Source organism: Artibeus jamaicensis, unplaced genomic scaffold, assembly GCF_021234435.1.
Source record: "Artibeus jamaicensis isolate MK-2021 breed Jamaican fruit bat unplaced genomic scaffold, CSHL_Jam_final contig_1132, whole genome shotgun sequence".
Classification (NCBI taxonomy): domain Eukaryota; kingdom Metazoa; phylum Chordata; class Mammalia; order Chiroptera; family Phyllostomidae; genus Artibeus; species Artibeus jamaicensis.
The window spans coordinates 6130572-6153337 of NW_026521221.1; the positions used below are offsets into that span (position 1 = coordinate 6130572).

General features: G+C 43.1%; 1 protein-coding gene across 4 annotated transcripts in view; it reads right to left on the reverse strand.

The window, feature by feature from the left end:
• Positions 1–3373: 3373 nt before the first annotated feature.
• FSIP1 (fibrous sheath interacting protein 1) overlaps positions 3374–22766 on the reverse strand; it is a 201080-nt gene continuing 181687 nt past the window's right edge. For all 4 annotated transcript variants that reach the window (XM_053665288.1, XM_053665283.1, XM_053665284.1 and 1 more), the window contains 2 exons: positions 13415–13931; positions 3374–3906 (listed from right to left, as the gene is read on the reverse strand). In XM_053665288.1, coding sequence (XP_053521263.1) covers positions 3854–3906; positions 13415–13931 — 570 coding nt within the window. In that variant the 3' untranslated portion in view covers positions 3374–3853. The remainder of the gene's footprint in view (positions 3907–13414; positions 13932–22766) is intronic.

Below are 22766 nucleotides of genomic sequence, written 5' to 3' on the forward strand. Positions count from 1 at the left end.
ACTCATACTATGGACTTGCCTAAAATCTCTCAAAGGTCCATAAACCCCAACCAAGCAGCATCTGGCCCTGGCATGCCCTGTACCTCTTGCTAAGCAGCTCTAAGCCCAGCACAAGTGGCAACCATTCTCAACTTGCACTGTAACTCCCATCAGGTGGCCCTAAGACTAGAATAAGCTGTGGCCAGTGCTGGCTTGGAACACAGCTTTCAACCAAGTGGCTACAAACCCACCAAAAGTGGCAGCTGACCTCAGCTCCCATTGTGGTGCCCACCACAGGGTGCCAGGCTCAGCACTAGTAGCAGCAAGCTTTGGTCCACAGCTTAGCCTCTCAGTGCATCCAAACCCAGGACAAGCAGCAAAGAACTGCAGATCACTCTGTAGCTCCCACCAGGTGGCTCCAAGCCAAACACAAATGACAACAGACCTTGGGCTGCTCTGGACACCTCCCCACCAGGCACAGAACCAACACACATATGACCGGCTTCAAACCACACCACAGAATCCCCAATCAGCTCACAAACGACACACTCAAAGGGCTGACGCAGCTGGCTCCAGAGCCCAGCTAAAGCAACTCCCACTCTACAGGGTCAGCCCCTAAAAAACAGCTTATCCACTGTCCTCACAGTGAGTCAGCCTGAGGGTCAACCCCACCCACTGACATGCCAACAGCCATCAAGGCTCAACTGTAACAAGAGAGCACATATAACCTACACAAGGACACTCCAGCTCAACTCAACAGTGGATTGGGCCACTGGACCTCACAGGACACCTCCTACATAAGGCCACCCTGCCAAGACTGGGAGACGTAGCAAATCTACTTAATACACATGAACAGACACAGGGAGGCAGCCAAATGAGGAAACAAAGAAACATGTCCTGGATGAAGGAAAAGGACAGAATTCCAGAAAAAAAATTAAACAAAATGGAGGCAAGCAATCTACCAGATTCAGAGTTCAAAATACTGGTTATAAGCATGCTCAATGAACTTAGGGAAAGAGCAGGTGAGCTCACTGATAACTTCAACAAAGAGGAAACATAAAAAAAGAGGATAGAAAACATTAAATCTGGCCAGGTAGCTCAGTTGGTTAGAGCTTCATTCCAATATTTCAAGGCTGTGGTTCAATACTGGTCAGGGAACATACAAGAATCAACTAGAGAATGCATAAATAATGGAACAACAAACTGATCTCGATCTCTCTCTCTCTCTCTCTCTCTCTCCCCTCGCCTCACTCCTTCCCTTTCTCTCTCTCTCCCTGCTCCTTTCTCTCTCCAAAATCAATAAATTTAAAAAACTGTTTGAAGACAACATTAAAAGAACCAGTCAGAATTGAAGAATACAATGACTGAAATGAAGAATATGCAAGATGGAATCAACAGTAGATTATATGAAGCATATGACTGAATCAGTATTTTGGAGACAAGGTAGTGGAAAATAATCAAAACAGCAAAACAAAGAAGAATTTTAAAAAATGAAAATAGTTGAAAGACCTCTGGAATAACATCAATGAGACCACCACTTGCATCACAGAGGTACCAGAAGAAGAGAGAGCACAAAGGATTGAAAACCTATTTGGAGAAATAATGACTAAAAACTTCCCTAAACATGGCAAAAGGAAATAGACACACAAGTACAGGAAGCAAAGAGAGCCCCAAACATTGTGACTGCTCTCCAAATTCTACTTCTGACTACTCCATGTTATGAATTTATTAATATTTCTCCTAATTATGCTATTCTGTATTTTTTCTCTGTTTTAGCATTTTTACTTGCTTCCTAATTATATATTTTAAAAGGACAGTTTCTTATTAAATTTAGTTATATAACATAAAAAATGAACATGATGGCATCGAGGTGACAGCTGTCCCCTGACAGAGTTCATTGTCATGGGTTCCAGAGGGAGCTGGGCTGACGGGCGCTGACCTGTAGGACCTGTGGGAATTTACAATAAAGGTGGTGCCGGTAGTCTTCTTGAGAAGTGATATGTCCAAAAACTTCAGATTTTAAAATACTAAAATCATTCCTGAAATGAATTAGCTTTTGTTCTTTACTTTTTCATCTCTATCTTGTTCTGGGGCAACATTTTTATTATAACAGGAAACTTAAAATAAAAACATTGATTTTCAATAAGAACACTTTCTCCCCCTAGCAAGTTAAATTTTTTTTAAGATTTTATTTATTTTTAGAGAGAGAGGAAGGGAGGGAGAAAGAGGGGGAGAGAAACTTCAATGTGTGGTAGCCTTTTGTGTGCCCCCTGCTGGGGACCTGGCCTGCAATCCAGGCATGTGCCCTGACTGGGAATCAAACCAATGACCCTTTGCTTGCAGTCCAGCACTCAATCCACTGAGCCACACCAGCCGGGGAAAACTTTTTATTTTTTTAATCTGGAGCCTTATCAGTCCTTGTTAGAGGTACCTTCAGCAACTTGCTATGGGATGATGTCACCTCTTATAATGGCAAAATTTATCTCTTCAGGTCACTCAACTTTCTGTCCCCTATCTTAAACTCCTATAACATTTGGGGCTCACTATGCCCCAAATACCATTTGCAGAAACACATTATAAAGCCGTAAAGCTCTCCCAGCCGCCCTGCCCCAATCCACACCCCCACCCCACCGCCCTCCCTCTTTCTCAGTGACACATTCACATCACATTGCACGAGCACATGGGTTTAGAAAGAGGAGCTCCTTAGAAAGGCTGATGGGTAAAAATGGCTCCTCTGGGCCACCACTCCAAAGTCCCGCCCACATCACCTCTCCCCTCTGATTCTTCTGACCCGAGCCCTACCTCACAAATGATGGCACCCCACTGCAGAAAACTCTTAGCATCAAAAGAAATCACAGTATAGCACATTGACATCAGTGCGTCACACGGACAGACAGTGCATTACAACCGCACATTGCTGCTTTAATGCAAACTGAAAGAAGAGGCTTGAAAAGGAAATTGCCTATTGCATGCTCTGAAAATAGTAGCTACAGAATTCTTCATTCTAAATAGTAAATAAATCTGACATAAGCAATCACTAATATTATCCAATATAAGTATATGAAAATGTGCAAGCAAAAAATAATGCTACAAATACACTAATTCAAATTTCATTAAAGGCAGCACAATAGCCAACTCATTTTTCTAATCAAAAAAAATTTTGGACTTCTAGTTCTAATGCCAATTCATCATATGAAGTGTTGACGTGAAATTTTCTCATGAATCCAGGTTACCAACTTGTAACTAGACAAACCCTCTCTCGTAAAATGGTACCGCAGAATTTTTTTAAGTAGCTGATCTTTATTTGCTGCATTTTAAAAGATAACAAACTTAAAGTAATATATAAAATAATTCCATCTTCTGCATAAGAAAAGTATCATTGCTAATAAAAAAAAAAGAGTAAAGCCTACCTTAACATTGCTTTGTTGAGAAAATTTATTTGTTTCTATGGCAAATTGTACTTAACAGGCATTTAACTGGAGAGGTAAAAGGAAAGTCAGGGCCAAACAAAAATTCAGTGGTTAAATCTGAATCACAATAACGTTGTCACATATAAAGTCAAATACAAAACAATCAGCATGTCAGCTAGTTTTAAAACAGCACAGATACAGAAAATGTTGGTCCCTATAATGTATCCCTGATGTTGCAAGATTAGCAATAAAAAATTTTTTCTCCCAGGGAAAACCACTGAACAATAATACCAAAGTGTCAAAAATATCAAGGAAATGGAATCCAGAAAGAGAGAATCCAAACATTAAAATCATTATATGAGGAATGGTCTCGACAATACATTCAATGGATTCAAAGAGTCAGGAAAAATATAATGTAATTTAATTTACCAACTTCCGGACAGCACACACCAGCCAGGCTTTGCCTACAATTCTTCACATTCTTCTCTCACATCTTCAGTCTCCTGCTCATCCACACCTTAAAAAGAACCACCAAAGTTGTTAAGTTGTCAAAAATATGCACAAAATTAAGAAAAAAATCTTTCAGCCTATGGAACAGTGAATCTTTTACACAAGAGACAGTAACCACATTTTCATTTAATATTGATTGGACAGTCACCACAAGCTGCACACAAAGTTTATAAGAAAAAAAAAAAGAGGGGGGAGACCGGGCGGGGGGGTGGGGTGGGATGGGAGAAATAGATAAAAAAAAAATGTACTTGAAAAGTAACTAAATAAAATTTATATTAAAATATATATATATATATATATATAAATCGCAAAAAAAAAATAATAAAGCACGTCCTAGAGTCTAAAAAAAAAAAAAGAAAAGAAAAAGATAAGGTGCCTGCCTTTATTGTGATTACAGCTGATAAAGAACTTTTGGGTTTTGAAAGCTAAAGTGATACAGGTTTGGAGACAGCATCAAAAAAATTTTTTTTCTTTACGTTTCTGGGAAGTAGGGCAAAATCCAAAGTAAACACATTTAGCGTAGGGAAGAACTGATCACCTTCCTTCGAAACTGACCCCAACGGAAATGGAATGGAGATATTCTCCTGCCAACCTTACCGAGAAGGTTATCAGAAAAGGCAGAACTGACAACAGGACCAAAGAAAAGAAGACAATGAAAAAAGAATCAGGAGAAAATGGAATCCTCACACCCTGCTGGTGAGAATCGGAAATGGTGCAGCCACCTTGGAAAGAGTCCAAGGAAAAGGTTCCCAGAAGCCCAATGGAATGCCTCCGTTCCGAGGCATTTGCCCAAGAGAGAAAACGTGCATCACCCAAACCCTGTGAAAACCAGCATTCGCAGCAGCATCGTGTACAACAGCCAAAAAGTAGAAACAACGCCAATGTCCACCAGCTGATGCACCAAGAGACAAAACGTGGCCTATAGCCACAGGACAGGATACTTACAATTCAACAATGAAAATAACGGACTCCTGATACCTGCTACCACGTGGCTGAACGCTGAAAACATCATGTTAACTGTGTGCAGCCAGACACAAAAGGCCACATATTGTATGGCTCCACTTACAGGAAATGTCCAGACTAGGCAAATTCATAGAGACAGAAAGTAGATTAGTGGTTGCTTAGAGCTGGGGGGGTTGGGGAAAATGGAGAGTGGCTGCTAATGGGTACAGTGTTTGTTTTGGGGGGTGAAGAAATGTTGTAAAATTGATAGTAGTAAAGAATGCACAATTCTACTTCCGCCAAGATGGAGGCATAGGTGGATATCCGTGCCTTCTCACACAACCAAGTTTAGAGACAACTAAATATTAGCAACAGAAAACACAGCCAGAACACAGAAAATTGAACTTTTCAGAATTCTGTTAACAACAATTCTTCAGCCTGACCGGTAAGGGGCGAAACCAGAAGCTGGCGGAGCGGGGTTGCCCAGGAAAACTCGGTCAGACGGACTCAGGCACGCGGAATCCAGGCGCAGGGTTGGACCTAGTGAGCAACCGAGCGAGCGACCAAGCGAGTGACCGTGGGGAAATAGCAAGGGAGCAGGGCTGCGGGTTGACTGGTCGCGCATTGGTGCGCGGATAGACAAGCAAGGGAGTGGGCGATTAGACCAGGACCCAGCAGGTCCCCGCAGCAAGCGGCAGGGAGGGCGCCGCCATTTCCCTGCTCTGACCCCACCTCCACATACAGCATCATAACCCACCGACTCTGAGTGGCCCGGCCCTGGTGAACCACCTAAGGCTCTGCTCCTGACCCAGCGGGGAGAAACAGCAGAGGGTGCTGCCATTTCCCTGCTCTGACCACGCCCCCACATACAGCGTCACAACCCAGCGACCTGGGAGTCCAAGGCTCCGTTCCTCACACTTAAAGGGCCAGAACAGACCAAAAATGACTCAAGAAGATCTGAAACCCCCAGAGCCTATAAATCTAAGCAATGAAGAAATAGCAAAACTCTCAGACGCACAGTTTAAAACACTGGTCATCAGGATCTTCACAGAACTGGTTGATTATAGCCATAAATTAGACAAACATATGAAGGCAAAACTAATTGAAATGAATGGAATTGCACAGGAAACCAATAGCAATGAAAAGGAAACTGGGACTCAAATCAATGGAGTGGACCAGAAGAAAGCAAATAATGGCCAAACAGAAAAGAGTCAAGAAGCAAGAATTCAAAGAAATGAGGAGAGTCTTAGGAACCTCCAGGACATCTTTAAATGCTCCAACATCCAAATTATAGGGGTACCAGAAGGGGAAAAGGCACAGCCACCAGTAGAAAACTTATTTGAACAAATAATAAAGGAGAATTTCCCCAATCTGGCAAAGGAAATAAGACTTCCAGGAAATCCAGGAAGCTCAGAGAGTCCCAAAGAAGTTGGACCCAAGAAGGAACACACCAAGGCACATCATCATTACATTAGCCAAAATTAAAATGGAGAGAATCCTAGAAGCAGCGAGAGCTAAGGGGACAGTCACCCACAAAGGAGTCCCCATCAGACTGTCAGCGGATTTCTCAAAAGAGACCTTACAGGCAAGAAGGGGCTGGAAAGAGGTATTCCAAGTCATGAAATCCAAAGACCTACAACCAAGATTGCTCTATCCAGCAAAACTTTCATTTAGAATGGAAGGACAGATAAAGTGCTTCTCAGATCAGATCAAATTCAAGGAGTTCATCATCACCAAGCCCTTATTATATGAAATGTTAAAGGGACTTATCTAAGAAAAAGAAGTTAAAGAAACATGAACAGTGAAAGGACAACAAACTCACAGTTATTAACAACCACACCTAAAACGAAAGCAAACTAAAAGGACAGCTAGATCAGGAGTGGAAACATAGAAATGAAGATCTCAAGGAGGGTTAGCAACAGGGGAGTGGGAGGAAGAGAAGGGGGGAGAAGGTACAGAAAATAAATAGCATAGACAGTAGATAGAAAATAGATGGGGGGGGGCAAGAATAGCATGGGAAATATATAATCTAAAGAACTTGAGACTCATGGTCATAAACTAAAGGGGGGGTAATGGTGGGGACGAGGGGTAGGGTGGAGGGGAATGAAGGGGGGAATAGAACAACTGTAACAGCATAATCAATAAAAAAAATCTTAAAAAAAAGAATGCACAATTCTGTGAATATACCAAAAACCATCGAATTGTACAGTATTGTAGAATAGTGGCCAAAAAACATTACATCCATATCCTTATCCCTGGAACCTGTGAAAGTTACCTTATTTAGGGAAAAGGGTTTTTGCAGATGTAACTAAACTAAGAATCTTGAGATAAGACTACTGATTATTTTGGATTATCCAGGCGGGCTCTATATTCTCTAACAAATGCCCTTATAGAAGCAGGGCATTTGAGAGAGTGGGAGGGGGAGGAGAGGGGAGGGGAGTAGACAGGGAGAGGAGGGGACAGGGAGGGGACAGGGAAGGGAGGGGGAGGGGAGGGGGACGGGGAGGGAGGGGAGAAAAGCAATGTGAAGACAGGCTGAGGAGTGATGTGACCCCAAAGCAAGGAAGCCAAAGAAGGTCACAGCCTGAGACACTGGGAGAAGGAAGCAGTCCCCTCTGGCACCTCCGGACAGAGTACAGCCTTGCCGACACCTTGATTTCAGACGTCAGGCCTTCAGGACTAAGAGAGTATACATTCCTGCTGTGATCATTAGTTGTGGCAACCATAGGAATCTGAGACATGTTTATAAAATATATGTCAACAAAGTTATTTTTTTAAAAATCAATCTAATAATTAAGGGTAAATGATTTGTAGTTGCAGAGTGTAAAGTGAAAAATGTAGCAATATTGCCAATCCATGGAGAATATTAAACAGGATACAGAGGAAGCTGGATAGATAAGCGGACTGGAGTACCCCACACCTAAGGTGAGGACCGAGGGGACCCTGTGCCTTCGTAGGCGCCTCCTCCTACCGGGCGGGCTCTCCTCTCGCCCACCCAGGCAATGACCACTCACCCTTGGAGGCTCAACTTCAATGCCACCTCCCCACCCCCAGTGTTCATCATTACCGCTGTAGCACTGCCATGTACTTTGTCCTGAAACTCTTTTTTTAAACTTTTCTTAATATTTTTTTATCTTATTGTTGTTCAAGTACGGTTGTCTGCATTTTCCTCCCACACCCTGACACCCCAGCCCTCCCCACCTCCCTTCCTTGTTTCTACCCGCCCTTGGTTTTGTCCATGTGTCCTTTATAGTTAGTTGTTCCTGAAAACCCTTATATGCTTGTCCTAGCCTGCTGCAATTACCAGCTGTCACACCTGCCTCATCGACAGACTGAAATAATTCAGAGCTGTGACTACGTCCTACTCACCTGACGTCCTGGAACAAAGTCTTTGGCAAACAGATACCACGGAGCCCCGGAGCAGCAGTGGTAACGCATGGCTACACGACAGAACCACCCGGACCCGTCCCCGGAAACTGACTTTAACAACGCTGATGCCTACAGCCAACCCTTAGAAACGTATTTAATTCCTCGGGGATGGAACCGAAGCATTACTGTCTCCGATCGCACTGAGCAACTCCACTGCACAGCCGGAGGTCAGGAAGCGCTGCCTGAGGGAGGGACTCAGAACGGCTTACATGCCAGGCAGATCTGAAGCAGATGTCAAGTAGGAAAATCCACAAACCAAACATAAACAAAGCATAGATGGTCCCATACTCACTACACGTGTCTTCAAATAAAATATTAACCATGAGAGAGTAGAGAATTCAAGCTAGAGTACGCTTGCTCTCAGCGGCTACAGGGAAGGTTAGCCAGAGGAAGGACAATGGAATTGGCTGCAGAGATAGGGAGACAACCTGGAACAGGCAGTATCTTCATCAAAATGAAATTTAGAAAAGAAGCAGGGATTGAGCTGGTGGGAAAAAAACATACCTTTGGACATCATTTTCATCACCAACAACTTGCTTGTGTGTTTTACAACCCTAAAGTAGAGTGACCAGTAAACCAGAGAGTCCAGAGCCTCTTGCAATGCAACGTGCACACAGACCACCTGCTGGGGCATCCTGTTGAAATGCAGACTCGGACACAGTGGGTGTGGAGCAGGGCCTGGGGTCTGGCCTTCCAACAAGATCGCAGGTGATGACACTACTACTGGCCGTAGGTCTGGGCTACAGCCATGGTCCCCAGGTCCGTTTCCTTTCACCCCGTGTGAAGGAAGCAATGGAATCGCAGTTCCCAGTGACTGAAAGTGGTAAGTACTACAATCAAATATTAAAACTCTCCAATTTGCCATTGTTCACTTGCTAGTAGTAACAAAATGATAAAGTGATATTTAATAAGTAGAGGAAATAAGTAACAAATGATTTACATGAAAAGTATACATCAAAAAGAACTGGATTTAAAAATTACTTAAAAATAAAATAAATTCATCAAATATAAATTTACTATATACCAAAGTCTTATATAAAAATGAATTAACACTAAAAATTTCTAACATGGCAGCTCCGATCATTTGATCAGACAAACTGGGTGAGGGTAGATTAAGTTACTCGGACCATCTGAGGAGCAATGAGCAGCCTTGGAAAAGTAATTTAACAAATAATAACTAGGAAGCCCTAAGGCACACACTGGTTCAGAGTAACAGCACTCCTTCAACCCAACGAGTTAAGTATTTTCCTAAGAGCAAGCCAAAAAGTTTTTTTTTTAAGTCAGCTAATAGTGTTACTATTTTTAGAATCTCATGGCTTCGCTGCCAACCAGGAAGATAATAATTGAAACAAAGAAAACCTTCTCGAAGCGAAGGAATCTGGTTTCTTTGAAACGATGCGGGTGGTATAAGCAATGACACAGACTAACACACGTTCCTTTCCGCTGCAATATCCCTCCCTAGAGTCAGTCTACGTGTCACTGGGCTTCATCAAACAAGTTACAATCAAATAGACCATTTGCTGGGCAGAACTTCAACACAAAGTATATTCAAATTGTATAGTTGCCATTTTTCGTGGAACTTGTTCTGAGGACAAGCACCTAACAATTAGCTTTCTTACATCTAAACTGAAACCCGTATTTCTCAACTATACAGAGCAAAATCTCGTGGCTTGTGCTAACTAGTCTGAAAGTCTGAATGCTCTCTGATTTCAGTAAGTCTGGCTGGGGTCCTGGACACAGGTGTAAAACAAGCAACGAAACTCCCCAGAAGATCCCCACAACCATCCTGGTTAGGAATAACGCTCTGTGGATGTAACAGTGTTTCTCAAACATCATGTAAGTATCACCAGGGGAACCTAGGAAAGTGCAAATTCTGATTCAGTAGGTTTGAGGTGGGGACTAACAATCCCCCAGCGACTGGACCACCTTCTAAGCAGCAAAGGTTTATAACACAGATGGAAACCACAGGGCTCCAAAAGGCCGGGAACACGAAGACAAGATGGGGGTCACGTCTTTCTGGAGAGTGTATGTCCCTTCCAGGGTGACATCTACGACTCAGCCTCCATCACTGATGGAAGGCCCTGCTGATTTGTTAAAGTCGGAAATCCAGACTTTTTATGGGAAATCTCCTGATTAAATGGTAAACACCATGTAAGCCAACCAAGTCCAGTCACTGATCTAATTAATCATTTATCTGAATTTTTTCATTTGATCCTTATTACAACCCTATGGGGTATTTATAATGAAGCCATCTTATCTTCTAGATAAGGAAGGCACGGTGTGGTAGAGGACAGAGATTAAGTAACTTGCCTAAGATCACCTGCTCCAAGCAGGGTGGACCTCACCCAGAGCCCATGCTCCTAACCGGCCGGCTGGAGCGGGCCGGTGAATGGACAAGCCACACAGCCCTCGCTCATCGAGGTGCTAGCCCAGCCCCTCTTGGCCTTGCCCTGTGGGTAATTAATTTGCTCTAACGCTTCATGTTCCCAGTTTCCATTCACAGCACCCAGCTACCCCAGTTTGCCAGGAACTGAGGGTTTCCTGGGACGAGGAACACTCAGTGGTAAAACCAGGCTGCTCTAAAGCAAACCAGACATTTGGTCACCCTTGTGTTCATTTAAGGAAGTATTTTTAAAACAACTTTATCTGAATTATTTCTTGAATTTATTATAGAAATTTTTAAGACCAACACCACTAAATGGGTCCTATGGGAAACTCCCATTTTCCTTGGAGAATCAGTGTGGTTCCGCCTCGCACTTCTTTACTACAAGGCCGACTTTGTGTCCCTTTCTGCCCTATTCTACTTGTTGTTCATATTTTCTCCTTGTTTTATAAATTTCTGTTGATAACTAGCCCAAATGACTAGTGGCAAAAAGAGAATACTGTACATGCACAGATACCTTTTTTATCATCTAGAGAGCAATTCAGCATTCAATAATTTGATTGAAAAGCAGACTAACTGCAGACCTGAAGCGTTTTCTTTCTGAAGGGCCAGTGCATGCAAAGGTGTCTCCACCGTTGGTCCCAGGGACGACGTCCTCCCGGGCCCCTCACACTTCCACGTGGTGGAACTGACTGTGGGAAGCATCCGGCCCAACTCCACTGTCTCCACTCTTGCCACGAGAGGAAGAGCCAGGCATCTGATTGGTGGGCTTGGGCGGCTCAGCCCCTCCCCCTAAGGAATCAGCACTCCACCCCAAAGGCGCTTGTTTGCCCCTCCCCACTACTGGGTCTACATGGACAGGTCTCCACAGGCGAGGTGTGGTTTTTTCCCCTCTGCCAGTGACTGGGTGTGTACATTTATTTGGGAAGGCACAGCATTGGGAATACTTTCCAGCTGCCCACCTAAGTCCCAAGAATCCTTACGTCTCATCAGCAATAAAGCTGAGCTCCCTGATCCCCATTCACTGGAATCCATCTATCCTCTCTCAGTGGGTTCTGATCCGGGTGAGGAGAGGGTGCTCTTTATGGAGCCCCTAAAATCCCAATAGTGAGTGAGGACTACACTGAACTTACTGGGCCTCGTGCACAGAAACTCAAACAGCAGTAGTTACCACTAAGTTTAAAGCACGAATATGAAACATCATGTATTTCACATTTGAAACTTAATATAACTGTGAAGCAAATCCTTACCTTTCAATCCCACAATTTAAATTGGTCCTCACTGCCATTAAGCTTGGCTCTATTTTTTAAGTGTTATCTGACTCTGCCTTTTAGAAGCAGAATTTTAATACTTGATGAACAGACTGAAGTTCATCAAGGGAAAGAAAACTACATACTAATAATATTTGCTGTTGGAAGAGAAAAATAATAAGTGGTTTTTCCTTTCTGTCTGCTTACAGAAGTCTACTCTGAACCGCACACACACACGTCTGTCTCCTGAGAACGAGCCGGGTTCGGTGTGACAGCTGAACACACCGCAGCCCCTCGTCACATCACATCTCGAAAAGGCTGTGTGCCGAGAAAAACGGTTTAGTATGCAGCGTTTACTTTTGTAGAAAACATATAATGCACAATTTAGTATTTTAGAATAGAACTGATCAGCGAGTTATTTTAATCATTGTAAATGCTGGAGTTAGTAAAATTTTTAAAAACTCCGTTAGATATGCTAACACGCTGGACATATGTTAATATGTCCAACCTCAGATAGCATAATGATATGCTATCATTAACATTAGAATGATAATGTAGGACATATTCCTTAAAGCTTTTTACGTCATAAGCAGAAAACAAAATGTGGCTCACATAGCCACATGTATGCCATCTTCACGCACCTACTCACAAGCGTTACTGTCGTCAAGGAGTAGGACCGTCTGGAGCCGTCAGAGGCATGCTCTGTGGGGCGAGAGGTAGCAACCAAAGCTTGTTCCCATTAAGTCACTTGAACTGCTAGTTCACTCTGTGTTCTACTCAGCAACAGACACACATCCCTCACCACACTGGACTGGAAGTAAAGTCCTATCTTATCCAAGCACTGTTCTAACCCTTCTCCTGCCCCCTCACCACACACACACACACACTCACTCACACAGGAATACTACTCAGCCATAAAAAGGAACAGAATTTTGTCATTTGCAACAACATGCTGTACCTTGAGGTTATTACACCAAGTGAAATAAGCCAAATAGAGAAAGACAAATACCATATGATTTCACTCATATGTGAAATCTAAAAAAAACAAACAAGTGAATAAATAAAACAAAACAAAAATAAGCAGATACAGGGAGCAGACTAGTGGTTGCCAAAAGCGTGGGGATTTGGGGTGGTGGAAATGAGCGAAGGAGGTCAGCTATATGACGAAGGATGGTAATGAGAATTTTGGTGATGATCACTTTGCAGTGTATATAAGTATCAAATTAAAATACTGTACACCAAAACTTACATAATGTTACATAACAATTTTATCCCAATTTTTAAAAAGAACATGTACTGATTACCATGAAAAATAATGTGTTTCACACAAGCACTAATTGTGACCTTGACCTCCTACGAACACTGCTAATATGTTATGTTTGTATGTTCTGCATTGACACTGCCTGGGACTCACACAGATGCCTCCATACCCTACTTTTCTTAAACTATAATACCTTCACATGGGATACTCAGTAAGAATCACTCACCAAGACACATTCTCCAGGCCTTACCTGTTTGGGGTTTCTCTGAAGAGCTGAGAGTCAGGTGTTGGTCTTCAGATAAAGGGCTCACATCCATGCCATACAGTGGATCGTCCAAAAAAGAAGGCCTTTTCAGTCCTCCAATGCCAATCACCTTCGACATAAAATAGTCTTTCGCGTCACTAATAACCTCGTCACTGGAAAACTGGAGGCCTTTCATGTTCTCAGCTTCAATGACAAGAGTCCGTGACACGTTCTGCCCAGACAAGGCTTTGCTGAGGTAGGAGCCTGGAGCTGCTTCCCAGCCCGCGGTCTCGAGCGCATTTGCGTCTTCCGTCTCGGTGACTCCTGTTTCGACTTCCGTTTCTGACTCGGTTGGTAACTCCGAGGGGACCGGTCTGCAAAGCTGGGCAGACTCAGGTGTTACATTCTCAATGTCTTTCTGTTCTCTTTCCGGAGACAGTCCCGCCATGGACTTCTGTTTAAATGCACATTCACCCAGAAGATGCCGTAACTGTTCCTCGGAGAGAAGTGACGTTGAGTCTAACTGATGAAACAAACCAAAGTTTTCATGGTCAATTGAGTAAACATTTATTTCTGGTAAGCTTCCAGTAACACAACATAAATCTAAATGCCCAGAAGCTCCTCACACGAAATACTCAAATAGCAAAATCATTCATTTTAAGGTACCCAAAATAGCATGAGAAATGTAAAACATCCCTAGAGAATAAATTTAGAATCAATTAAATACTCAAATCCAGGAAAAAAGTCCCACAACACTGATGGAAATGAATTACTTCCCCAAATTAAACACTAACACTCTCTATACATATCATAACTTGAACTGAAATGGAGATATTGGAAAAGCACCTTCCATTTTATAAATCTGGGAACATCAGGCAGGGAAGTGAGCAACCACGTCTTTGATAAACAGCCAGGAATACTGCCATTATCTCCAGCAGGTGTTTCTGTGTTCCCCCTACTCCTTGGTGTGAACCTCATCACCACCCAATTCCTTAAGGAAAAAAATCTCAGGCAAACAGCACAGGCTACACCTGTCCCTGGGGGTTCATCACAAGAATAAGGATGCATCCATGAACCTATGTCTGTCCACAACTTTCAGCAGACAATACCACTGCAGAGAGAAAAGGAAGGGTAAGGGGTGGTGCGTCCTGAGACGTGTAGTTGCTTCAGAGTTGGAGGTCTAGACCGAGGCCAGGGGCATTCCAGTAGCAGTGCATTCTGGGAGAAGGATAGGATCAAACATAGTTAATCTCTGCTTGTAAAGGTTATCAGGGCTGAGTGTTTCAACAAAGATCTTAAGGATTTAGAAACATTTTTTCTTTCAGAGATGTCCTCAGGAAATAAAATATCAAATGAAAGTGTAAAGCTATGTTCCACACAGATTCAACTGAACAGCATGCCAAATGAATCCAACAATCTCAAAAATGAATGGGACTGAAGTATGTTGAATCCCAATGAAAAAATATTCCTTCTGTAAAGAATCAGCACCATCCCTGATTTACCTCCTGGACTGGCTAGAAAAACACCAGTCCTCCTTTATAGGGGAATGAATTATCAAAGAACAGGAAGTCCCCACTAGAAAACCTAACAATTCATTGCACTGGACTCAAGTTTTACTTCAACAAAGGAAAACAATGCTATTAGGCTCCTTTGTAGTGCACAGTGAGAATTAACCAGATATTCTGCACAAGTAACGTGCTGGGGAGGGGGGAGCATTGTCACTGGAATGAGTACAGTCAATTCCTCATTATTGTGAAATGCTTCTAATACAGCTAACCAAAAAAAATAGTATGTAAAACAAATTTTGTATGTTTAAAATATATCATGTGTTTTTGAGTTATATTTAACTTTCATAAATTAAAAACTAGTTCTCATAGAGGCAAATATCATTATGAGTTTGAGAGTAACAAAAAAATTGCGTGGGAATATCTTAATAATTACCTGGGATTCAAAATTCACACAATTTACCCTAAGGTTAACATACCTGTCAAAAAACAGGAATTGAATTATATCTTCACCAGTCCTACTTTCAATCACTGGACATTTCAGACACCCAGATGTGGTACTGTGTCCATTATCAGGAGCATTCCCTTCGCCCCACCCTAGTCAACCAGCTGACCCTAGTCAACTGAACATGAAGGCAGTCCCTGCATGGCACTGGACACTTAAAATACCCCTTCGGAACCTGCCTGTATAAAATAGTTTATAGTGAACAGACAACTCCCTAGGACTTAGAAAGGGTCTGCTGAATGTAGTCCTCACCAAACATTCTCCCCACAGGCTTATCACATGAAATGTCCAGATAGCAGGAAAAAAACAGTCCATATTGGGGCGAGAAGATAAAGAATTACGGCTGGGGTCTCGGGATGGGGGTGAGACTGGTAGATTATCTGGTACGTTTGACCGCTTCCACAAATAGTAATGTAGTTGGTTGTCAGTTCCAATGATGTATTTGGCTAGATTCATAGAAAATTAAGTAAAAGCAAAAAAAAAAAGGCAACTATGAATGTTCTGAACAAAAAGCTGTATGAAAAGGAAGGTGAGTTTCAGATAATGCAGAAAATTAAGCAAAAGAAAATATAAAAATAATTAACTCTAGGACAAATAAAAGTTGTATAAGAAAGGATACCATAAAATACTACTTGCTTTTGCTATAAGTAATATTTACACAGTCATAATAATATGATTAGTGATAATGGAGGTGACAAAAATTATAAGTTAACTATTTTGGGGAAATGAGAGGAGAGAAAAGGGATGCTTAGAGTAACAAAGTTAGATTGTTAGCTACTGTCATAGGAAGTCAATATATAATTGATGTAATAGTACGACATCATTACTAATATAAAACTTTATGTCACTGTAAGTTGGTATGAAAACTGGCCAATTAACACACAAGTCACGATGAACCAATACAGAGGTAAAGAGTGGGGGGATCTAGGGGAATTGAGAGTGGTCGACTGGAGAACCAACTGAGGTGGGGAAGAATGGGGAGAAGGAACTGCCATTTTTGCTTAAAACGTTTCATCACAACTTTTTCTTTAATTATTTTATTATTAAAATTAAAATAAACCCAAAATATAGAAATCAAATCAACTGAAATATATTCGAATTTTAATAAAAATTCATTGAAAAATAACAATCTGAAATATTAAAATGAAATTCCCAGCCAATGACATCTTTGGGCATCAAAAGTAGATCCAAGTGAAGGACCCAAATTTGTAGCAACTTCCACAGCAGCTTTAAAAGCTGAGCAGCTGTAGAGTAAACACTGGGTCTTCTTGACACTTGGACGTGGGATACGTGCGCAGGGAGTGGAGACAAAGCAGTGCATAAGCGCTGCATTGTAAAGTAGGAAATGTGATGTCTTAAGTAAAACTATTAAAAATTGGTGTGCACACACACAAAAAGGGCCTTCACTGGCTTCGTGGTAAACCTGCTCCTGGGTGCTCCACGATGAAGCGGAACCCATCTGAGTCTGCGTGTGCACAGGAGCAAGCGCCACGACAATCGGCCTGACCGACAATCGGCCTGACCGACAATCGGCCTGACCGACAATCGGCCTGACCGACAATCGGCCTGACCGACAATCGGCCTGACCGCTGGGGGAAGAGGCCTGACAGAAAGGAACGGAAGGAACACAGATCACAGCCTGGGCTTTGGTCCAAGCTCCGCCCCCTTGTGCACGTCACCCACGCAGCCCACCCCCTTCAGCTAGGAAATGTGGAGTTGAAGAGGATGATCTCTGAATTCCCTTCTAGTTATTAAGTGACATTTTATGAATAACTACTTTAAAAAAATAAATAAAAGAATAAGCTGTTCTACTGACATTAGAATATCATCTGAGTAGAATTTACGAAAACCATAACAAAAAGTGAACTTTGTCTCTTTAATTTCTTGATAATACTAATCCTGAACTCAAAGAGCAACTAAAAAATTCTCTGGTCTCAAAATATTATAAGTGAAAGTGAACCAAATATATGAAGACCTCACTTTAAATCAACTCAATCACAGTGTTTCTGGGTGGCAGTGCCGATCAGAACCTCAGCTCACACCATCTGCTCACCTCCCGCTCCCTGCAGAGCCCTGCCCACAGTGTGAGTTCAGGTGGTCACCGCTGTGGGGCCACATGGATGAAGGTTGCGAGTGTTTTGACATGGCTAAGCACTACGCTACTATGCTAGTCACACATGCGGAACTGAACTACACGAGGGCTGTGTCAGACATTTCTAACCACCCTCACTAGTTAAAGGACCAAAACACCTTCCCTTCGCCCAGACTGCTTCGGAAGGCCGAGCCAGTGAGCTCCATCACTGAAGGACACTGTGCGAGCTCAGGCAAGTGACCATCTGTTCAAGCACTCACCTCGAAGTATTCAGCTTTCATGCCAGTTCTAATTTTCCCATAACTCATAAACAACTTATTATTCATGCTATTCCTGTCCTTCATAAAATTCATCATAGTGCATCTCAGTCTTCATTTTCCCAAACCAAAGCCCAATCCATGTTCTCTCCTTCCATGAAAACCCCTCTCTTCCCATCTTCACTTTAGCCTTTTTATGGGCCTTCTTTCTTGTTTTAGCCAAAACACACACATTCCACAGGCAAAGAGTAAACATACTAGATTTTCTCATCAGGAAAATAATGTAGAACACTTGTGGCATTTTTGCTCCTGCATTTTGCTGGTCTTGTTGGCACTCCAGATGATGTCTTAAGAACAGTAATAACTAACGTTTATTAGCCACCTACTCCTGTGCATATTACATGTATCAATTCCTTTAATCATCACAGCAAACCTATGAGCTAGGTACTATTGTTAATTTCCATGTTATAGATTAATAAACTGAGAAATTAAGTAACCTGTCGATGTAGCAGACCTGGGATTTGAATGTAGGTCTGGGTCCAGAGCGTATGGGCCTAACCGTTGGGAACCGCCCTGCCTGGTTTCAGGAGCTGTAACCGCCCCCCTCGGCTAAGGCTGAGTGACGACCTTTGGACCAGAAGCCATGAAGGAGACAACGCTTATCTCCCTGGCAGGGGCACCACCTCTGCCCCTCTTACTTCACCCTGTCTGGCCCCCAATGCATGATCAGTTAGCCAATGACAGGTAAGATTCCTCAAGGAAGGGATGACCTAAGACAGGCAGGATGATGGGGTGTCCCCGGGTAAGGACTTGGGGGGCTATAGCAAAAGGGGGTGATGGACCCTCACCCCTCAGCTTTGACATAGCATGAGTCCTCATTCTGTCTGAGAGAAGTCTCCTAATCTCTTGGATGCCCTACTTCCCCTGCCTGACTTAAGCCTGAAACAATGACAGAGGGCGGTCCAGCCCTGTGCTGGAAAGGGTGGGTTCCCTGGGTGATCAGGCCTAAGAAAGAATACATAAAACCCTGTGAAACCTGCTTTGCTAAGAATGTCCTCAATTAAATGATAAGGGTCTGAGCAAAATATGAGTTTGTTTCCCAAAGTTTTGTAGCCCTTTAGCTAACAGACCCTGACTCAGAATAAACCCTCATAGTTCTTTGTATGTTATCTATTGTTTGATCCTTACTGCCTGACAATGATTGATGAGCTTTACCTGTATTCCTGTGCAAAACGAACCAAATAAAAGCCCATTGAGGAAAAGGCTCTTGGCCCTTCTCCTTTGAGATATAGGTCACCTTTCCTCCCCAAGCAGATCATGTCTTGGTAGATTTATTCTCATCCATAGAGGCCAGGGGGCCCTACAGGCGAAGCCCCCCCACACCTAACTACTAGGTACATAGCCCCTCACTCTAAATGAGTTCTCCCTCTACCATTCTCTAGATATCCTTTTCCCAACAGACATTCATTTGTCTGCCCATTCCCTCAGATATAAATACATTTCCTGTAGAGTATTTCACTTAACTTTGCCTTTTATTACCCAGACTAACTTAGTGTCTTATGCAAACTTATATAGTGCCCTCTCTTTTAGCTCATTTCAGAAAAACAAAAAGACAACCCCAGCTCCATTCCCAGGGTACCTACTGTTTACACTTCTCCACCCAGATAAACACCAGTTTGGTGTAGGGGCTAAATCTGAGGAGGAGTGCAGTTTGTAATTGCTGGAGACGGATCACAGACTGCAGATTACCTCACCCTCACCCCTGCCTCCCCTCCTATGCTATACATCCGGAGGGTTCCCCAGCCATAAAAGTCTCCAGTCATTAAGGCACTGGGTTTGTTGACAAAGCAATTCAGATCACGCCTCCGGTGCAGATAATCAGAAAGTCCTCCGCTATAAACGGACAGAGGCAGTCTTGTCCTTTGATGTAAGTGTATGTCCAATGCTGGGTGTTTTTTTCACCCTACACACACTGAGTTCCTAGAGACCCACCCTATAAAGCCAGTATGTTATCACAAGAGAAAAAAGGGAAGAAAGTCAGAATGTCCTAAATGATTAACGACAAAAGTACACATAGCTTTCAATGACATCAAGTTCTACTTCAAAATAAGCAACGAGAAAACATCCCACCCTTTGTTTAATTACTACAATGTAAGTTTACAACTCCCTGTTGCAGCCACTGCTGGCAACGCCTAAGTAGCAATTTCAGTCAAGGATTTTTAGCCATAAGAACAGAAATTCTTATCTTCAAAAAAAAAAAAAAACAGGCAATGAATCCTTTACCTTTTGCTTGTCTGGAAAACTATCTCAGGTGGAGGGGAGTGCTGTAGGCTTGAAGAAGTCATCTCATGGACACCAGCAGGCAGGAAATGAAGTCTGGATAGGCCTTTGGGATTTGGAGCTGAGAAGCCACCAGAAACCAAAGTCATGTGCTTCATCATTCTCTTACCAAGTCCCTGTGGTCTCTTAACCCGCTGTTTGTCTGATGCATCCTCCTCTCTGCAAACCGCCTTTCTCTGCTTATTGATGTTTTCTGCTCTCTCACAACCTCAGCTTGCCTATGTTGCATGAATTGACTTTGGTCTTCATTCAACATGACCTTAAAAGTCTAGCAACCACCTATAATAACTGACCATGGTCTCCATGTCCATTAACTCAAATTTTCAAGCAAGATAACCTGGCTGCTCAATGACCAAATTATAAATGGATAATGTCAGTGTCAAGTATTCAACATTAATACAATCACCTGTGGTGAAGGTCACGTGGTATGAACATGACCATCCAAGTCCAAGCTGTTGGCAGGATTGTGGGTAAGGAGGATTTCCCAAAGAAGAAGGCATAAGCAGAGCAAGGGCCCCAAAGTAAATCTACCACATTGTTAAACTACAATTGCTATGAAGTAAATAACCATCAGAAGGAACCTAACACTTAATGAAGCTCTACAGCCAACTACAAGATTAACAATCAAGATGTTTCCAAACTTCAGCAATTCCATTCAGTCTTGAGTACTCGATAAAGAGTTCATTAAGATATGAAAGCAGAATTACTTGTCAAAAGTACTCATGTGTGGATGAAATGATAAGTTGGACACCCAGGTGGACTGCAGAGCAGCATTATCAGGTCGACACGTTCCCAATAGGCTCAGTATGTTCATCTCTCTTCCTGTGTCTCTTTGAAATTAAATAAGTCTAAAAATCATGGGGTAAAATGATAGAGTTCACGTGAAAGACTACATCAAGGGTGTCAATGAGTCAAAGAACAAGTCGCCTTGTTCATCCTTCCCTTCCTAGGTCCTTTTCTACCTGTTCTGCTCTTATACTAATGCAGCCCCAACCATATAAGTGAAGTCCAGCAGATGCAATGTTCTTAGGAGGCCATACCAGAGACCAATGGTCCCTAGGGGCCAGGAAAGATCTGGCACATATTTATCCAGAATATCCAGGGTTGCCTGGCCAAAGGAGAATCTGAACTCTAGTCAAATGGGAAGCAAAGGTCGTTACTAGAGAAAATATGTAAAACATTAGGAATGAGAGTTGAGGTGAGGCTATGAACAAGAAAGTGATTCAGGCCCTTGGTCAGCAGCAGGGAGGACCATAGATAGAACAATATAGGCTGTGAAAACAGGTCAAGGCAAGTGGCTCTAAAGTGAGTTTGTGAATCAGCTCTAAAGTGGTGTTGGAAGCCTGCTTTTATGTGGGGCCTGGATGCCAAAGTAACCATGTAGAACAAGACACCACCCATGTGCAGGCCACAGATCATCCCCAAACAGCTGGGTGAGGCAGGGCTTCGAAGGGTTTGCCTAGTGAAAGTCTGCAGTGCCCCTGAACAATCCGTGAAGGTGCTTCTCAGCTCAAGTGCCCGAGGTGGCTCCAGGGCAGCAAGAATTCAGGCTTCCTGTTTCTACCTGCAAGGACAAGAGGGGTGGGATGCCAGCAGGATCCCAGTGCCCTGGGGAAGAACGGCATGGTGGGAGGAACTACAAGTAGGACACAGGAGACTCAATTCCTCCACCTTGAAAAGGGGCCGGAACTCAGCTTTAGCTGGTAACAGAGTCAGAGTGGTGCAGACATGCTCAGAGAAGACCTCGACCAGTGTCACTACTTTGATTTCCAACAGGATGACAGGTGAAGAAGGCTCTGATTTTTGCATTTGCAGGAAAATTATTATTTGAGGCTTGCCAGCAATTGCTGTTTTCTAGTAACAGAGACGGCAAGCCCCTTTCCATTAGGTCTCCCTCACTCTGAGCAAGTCAGTTGAATGACCCTTCTGTCACACATCTATCACTTCCCTTCCAGAAACAAGGCTCGGATTCCAGCTCCACAGCTGAAGAGAGGCTGGCGCCCCTGCTCCACATACTCCCAGCAAAACAAAGCTTGGCCAGGGGGCCACTGGAAGTGAGGTGAGCAAGTTTGGATACAGAACACTTTTTCTGGTCACAAAGGGCTGGGGCTACCCACCCCCCCCCCCATTCTCTAGGGAAATATATCCAGTATGTCACTTTTAGAGCAACTAACTCCCACTGCTGGGCAGCTTGCTGATTTATTACATAGGAACAGTTTTGAAGATCATTTGCACAGTCTTCCCTACTCTCAATTTGAAAAGTCTATTTTTACTATGTAGAGATAAGTCAAGAAGGCCATTAGCTATTTAAATTCCTTACCCTGGGCCAGAGTCCAGGTCAAGCCCCACCCTTTGGTAGGAGGTCACCTGGGAGATGAGTCAAGTTAGAAAAATTCAGTATAATACCCAGGGCTGCCTCTCTAGACCGTTAAATATTTCCCTGGACACCGTCTAAACTTCCCAGTTGAAGAGAAAGGGACCTCAGAACTCAGTCCCCAGGATCTTCGACATGCACTTTCTGGGCTAGCCTGTGGTTGGTGGCGGTGGTGGTGGTGGCGGCGGTACTGTGGTCCCTATAGGATCATTCCCATCGAGGGCTCATTTAGGCCAGGTCAGGCGAGTATACCCAGCAGGTGTTAAGGAAGATAAATGACCACCA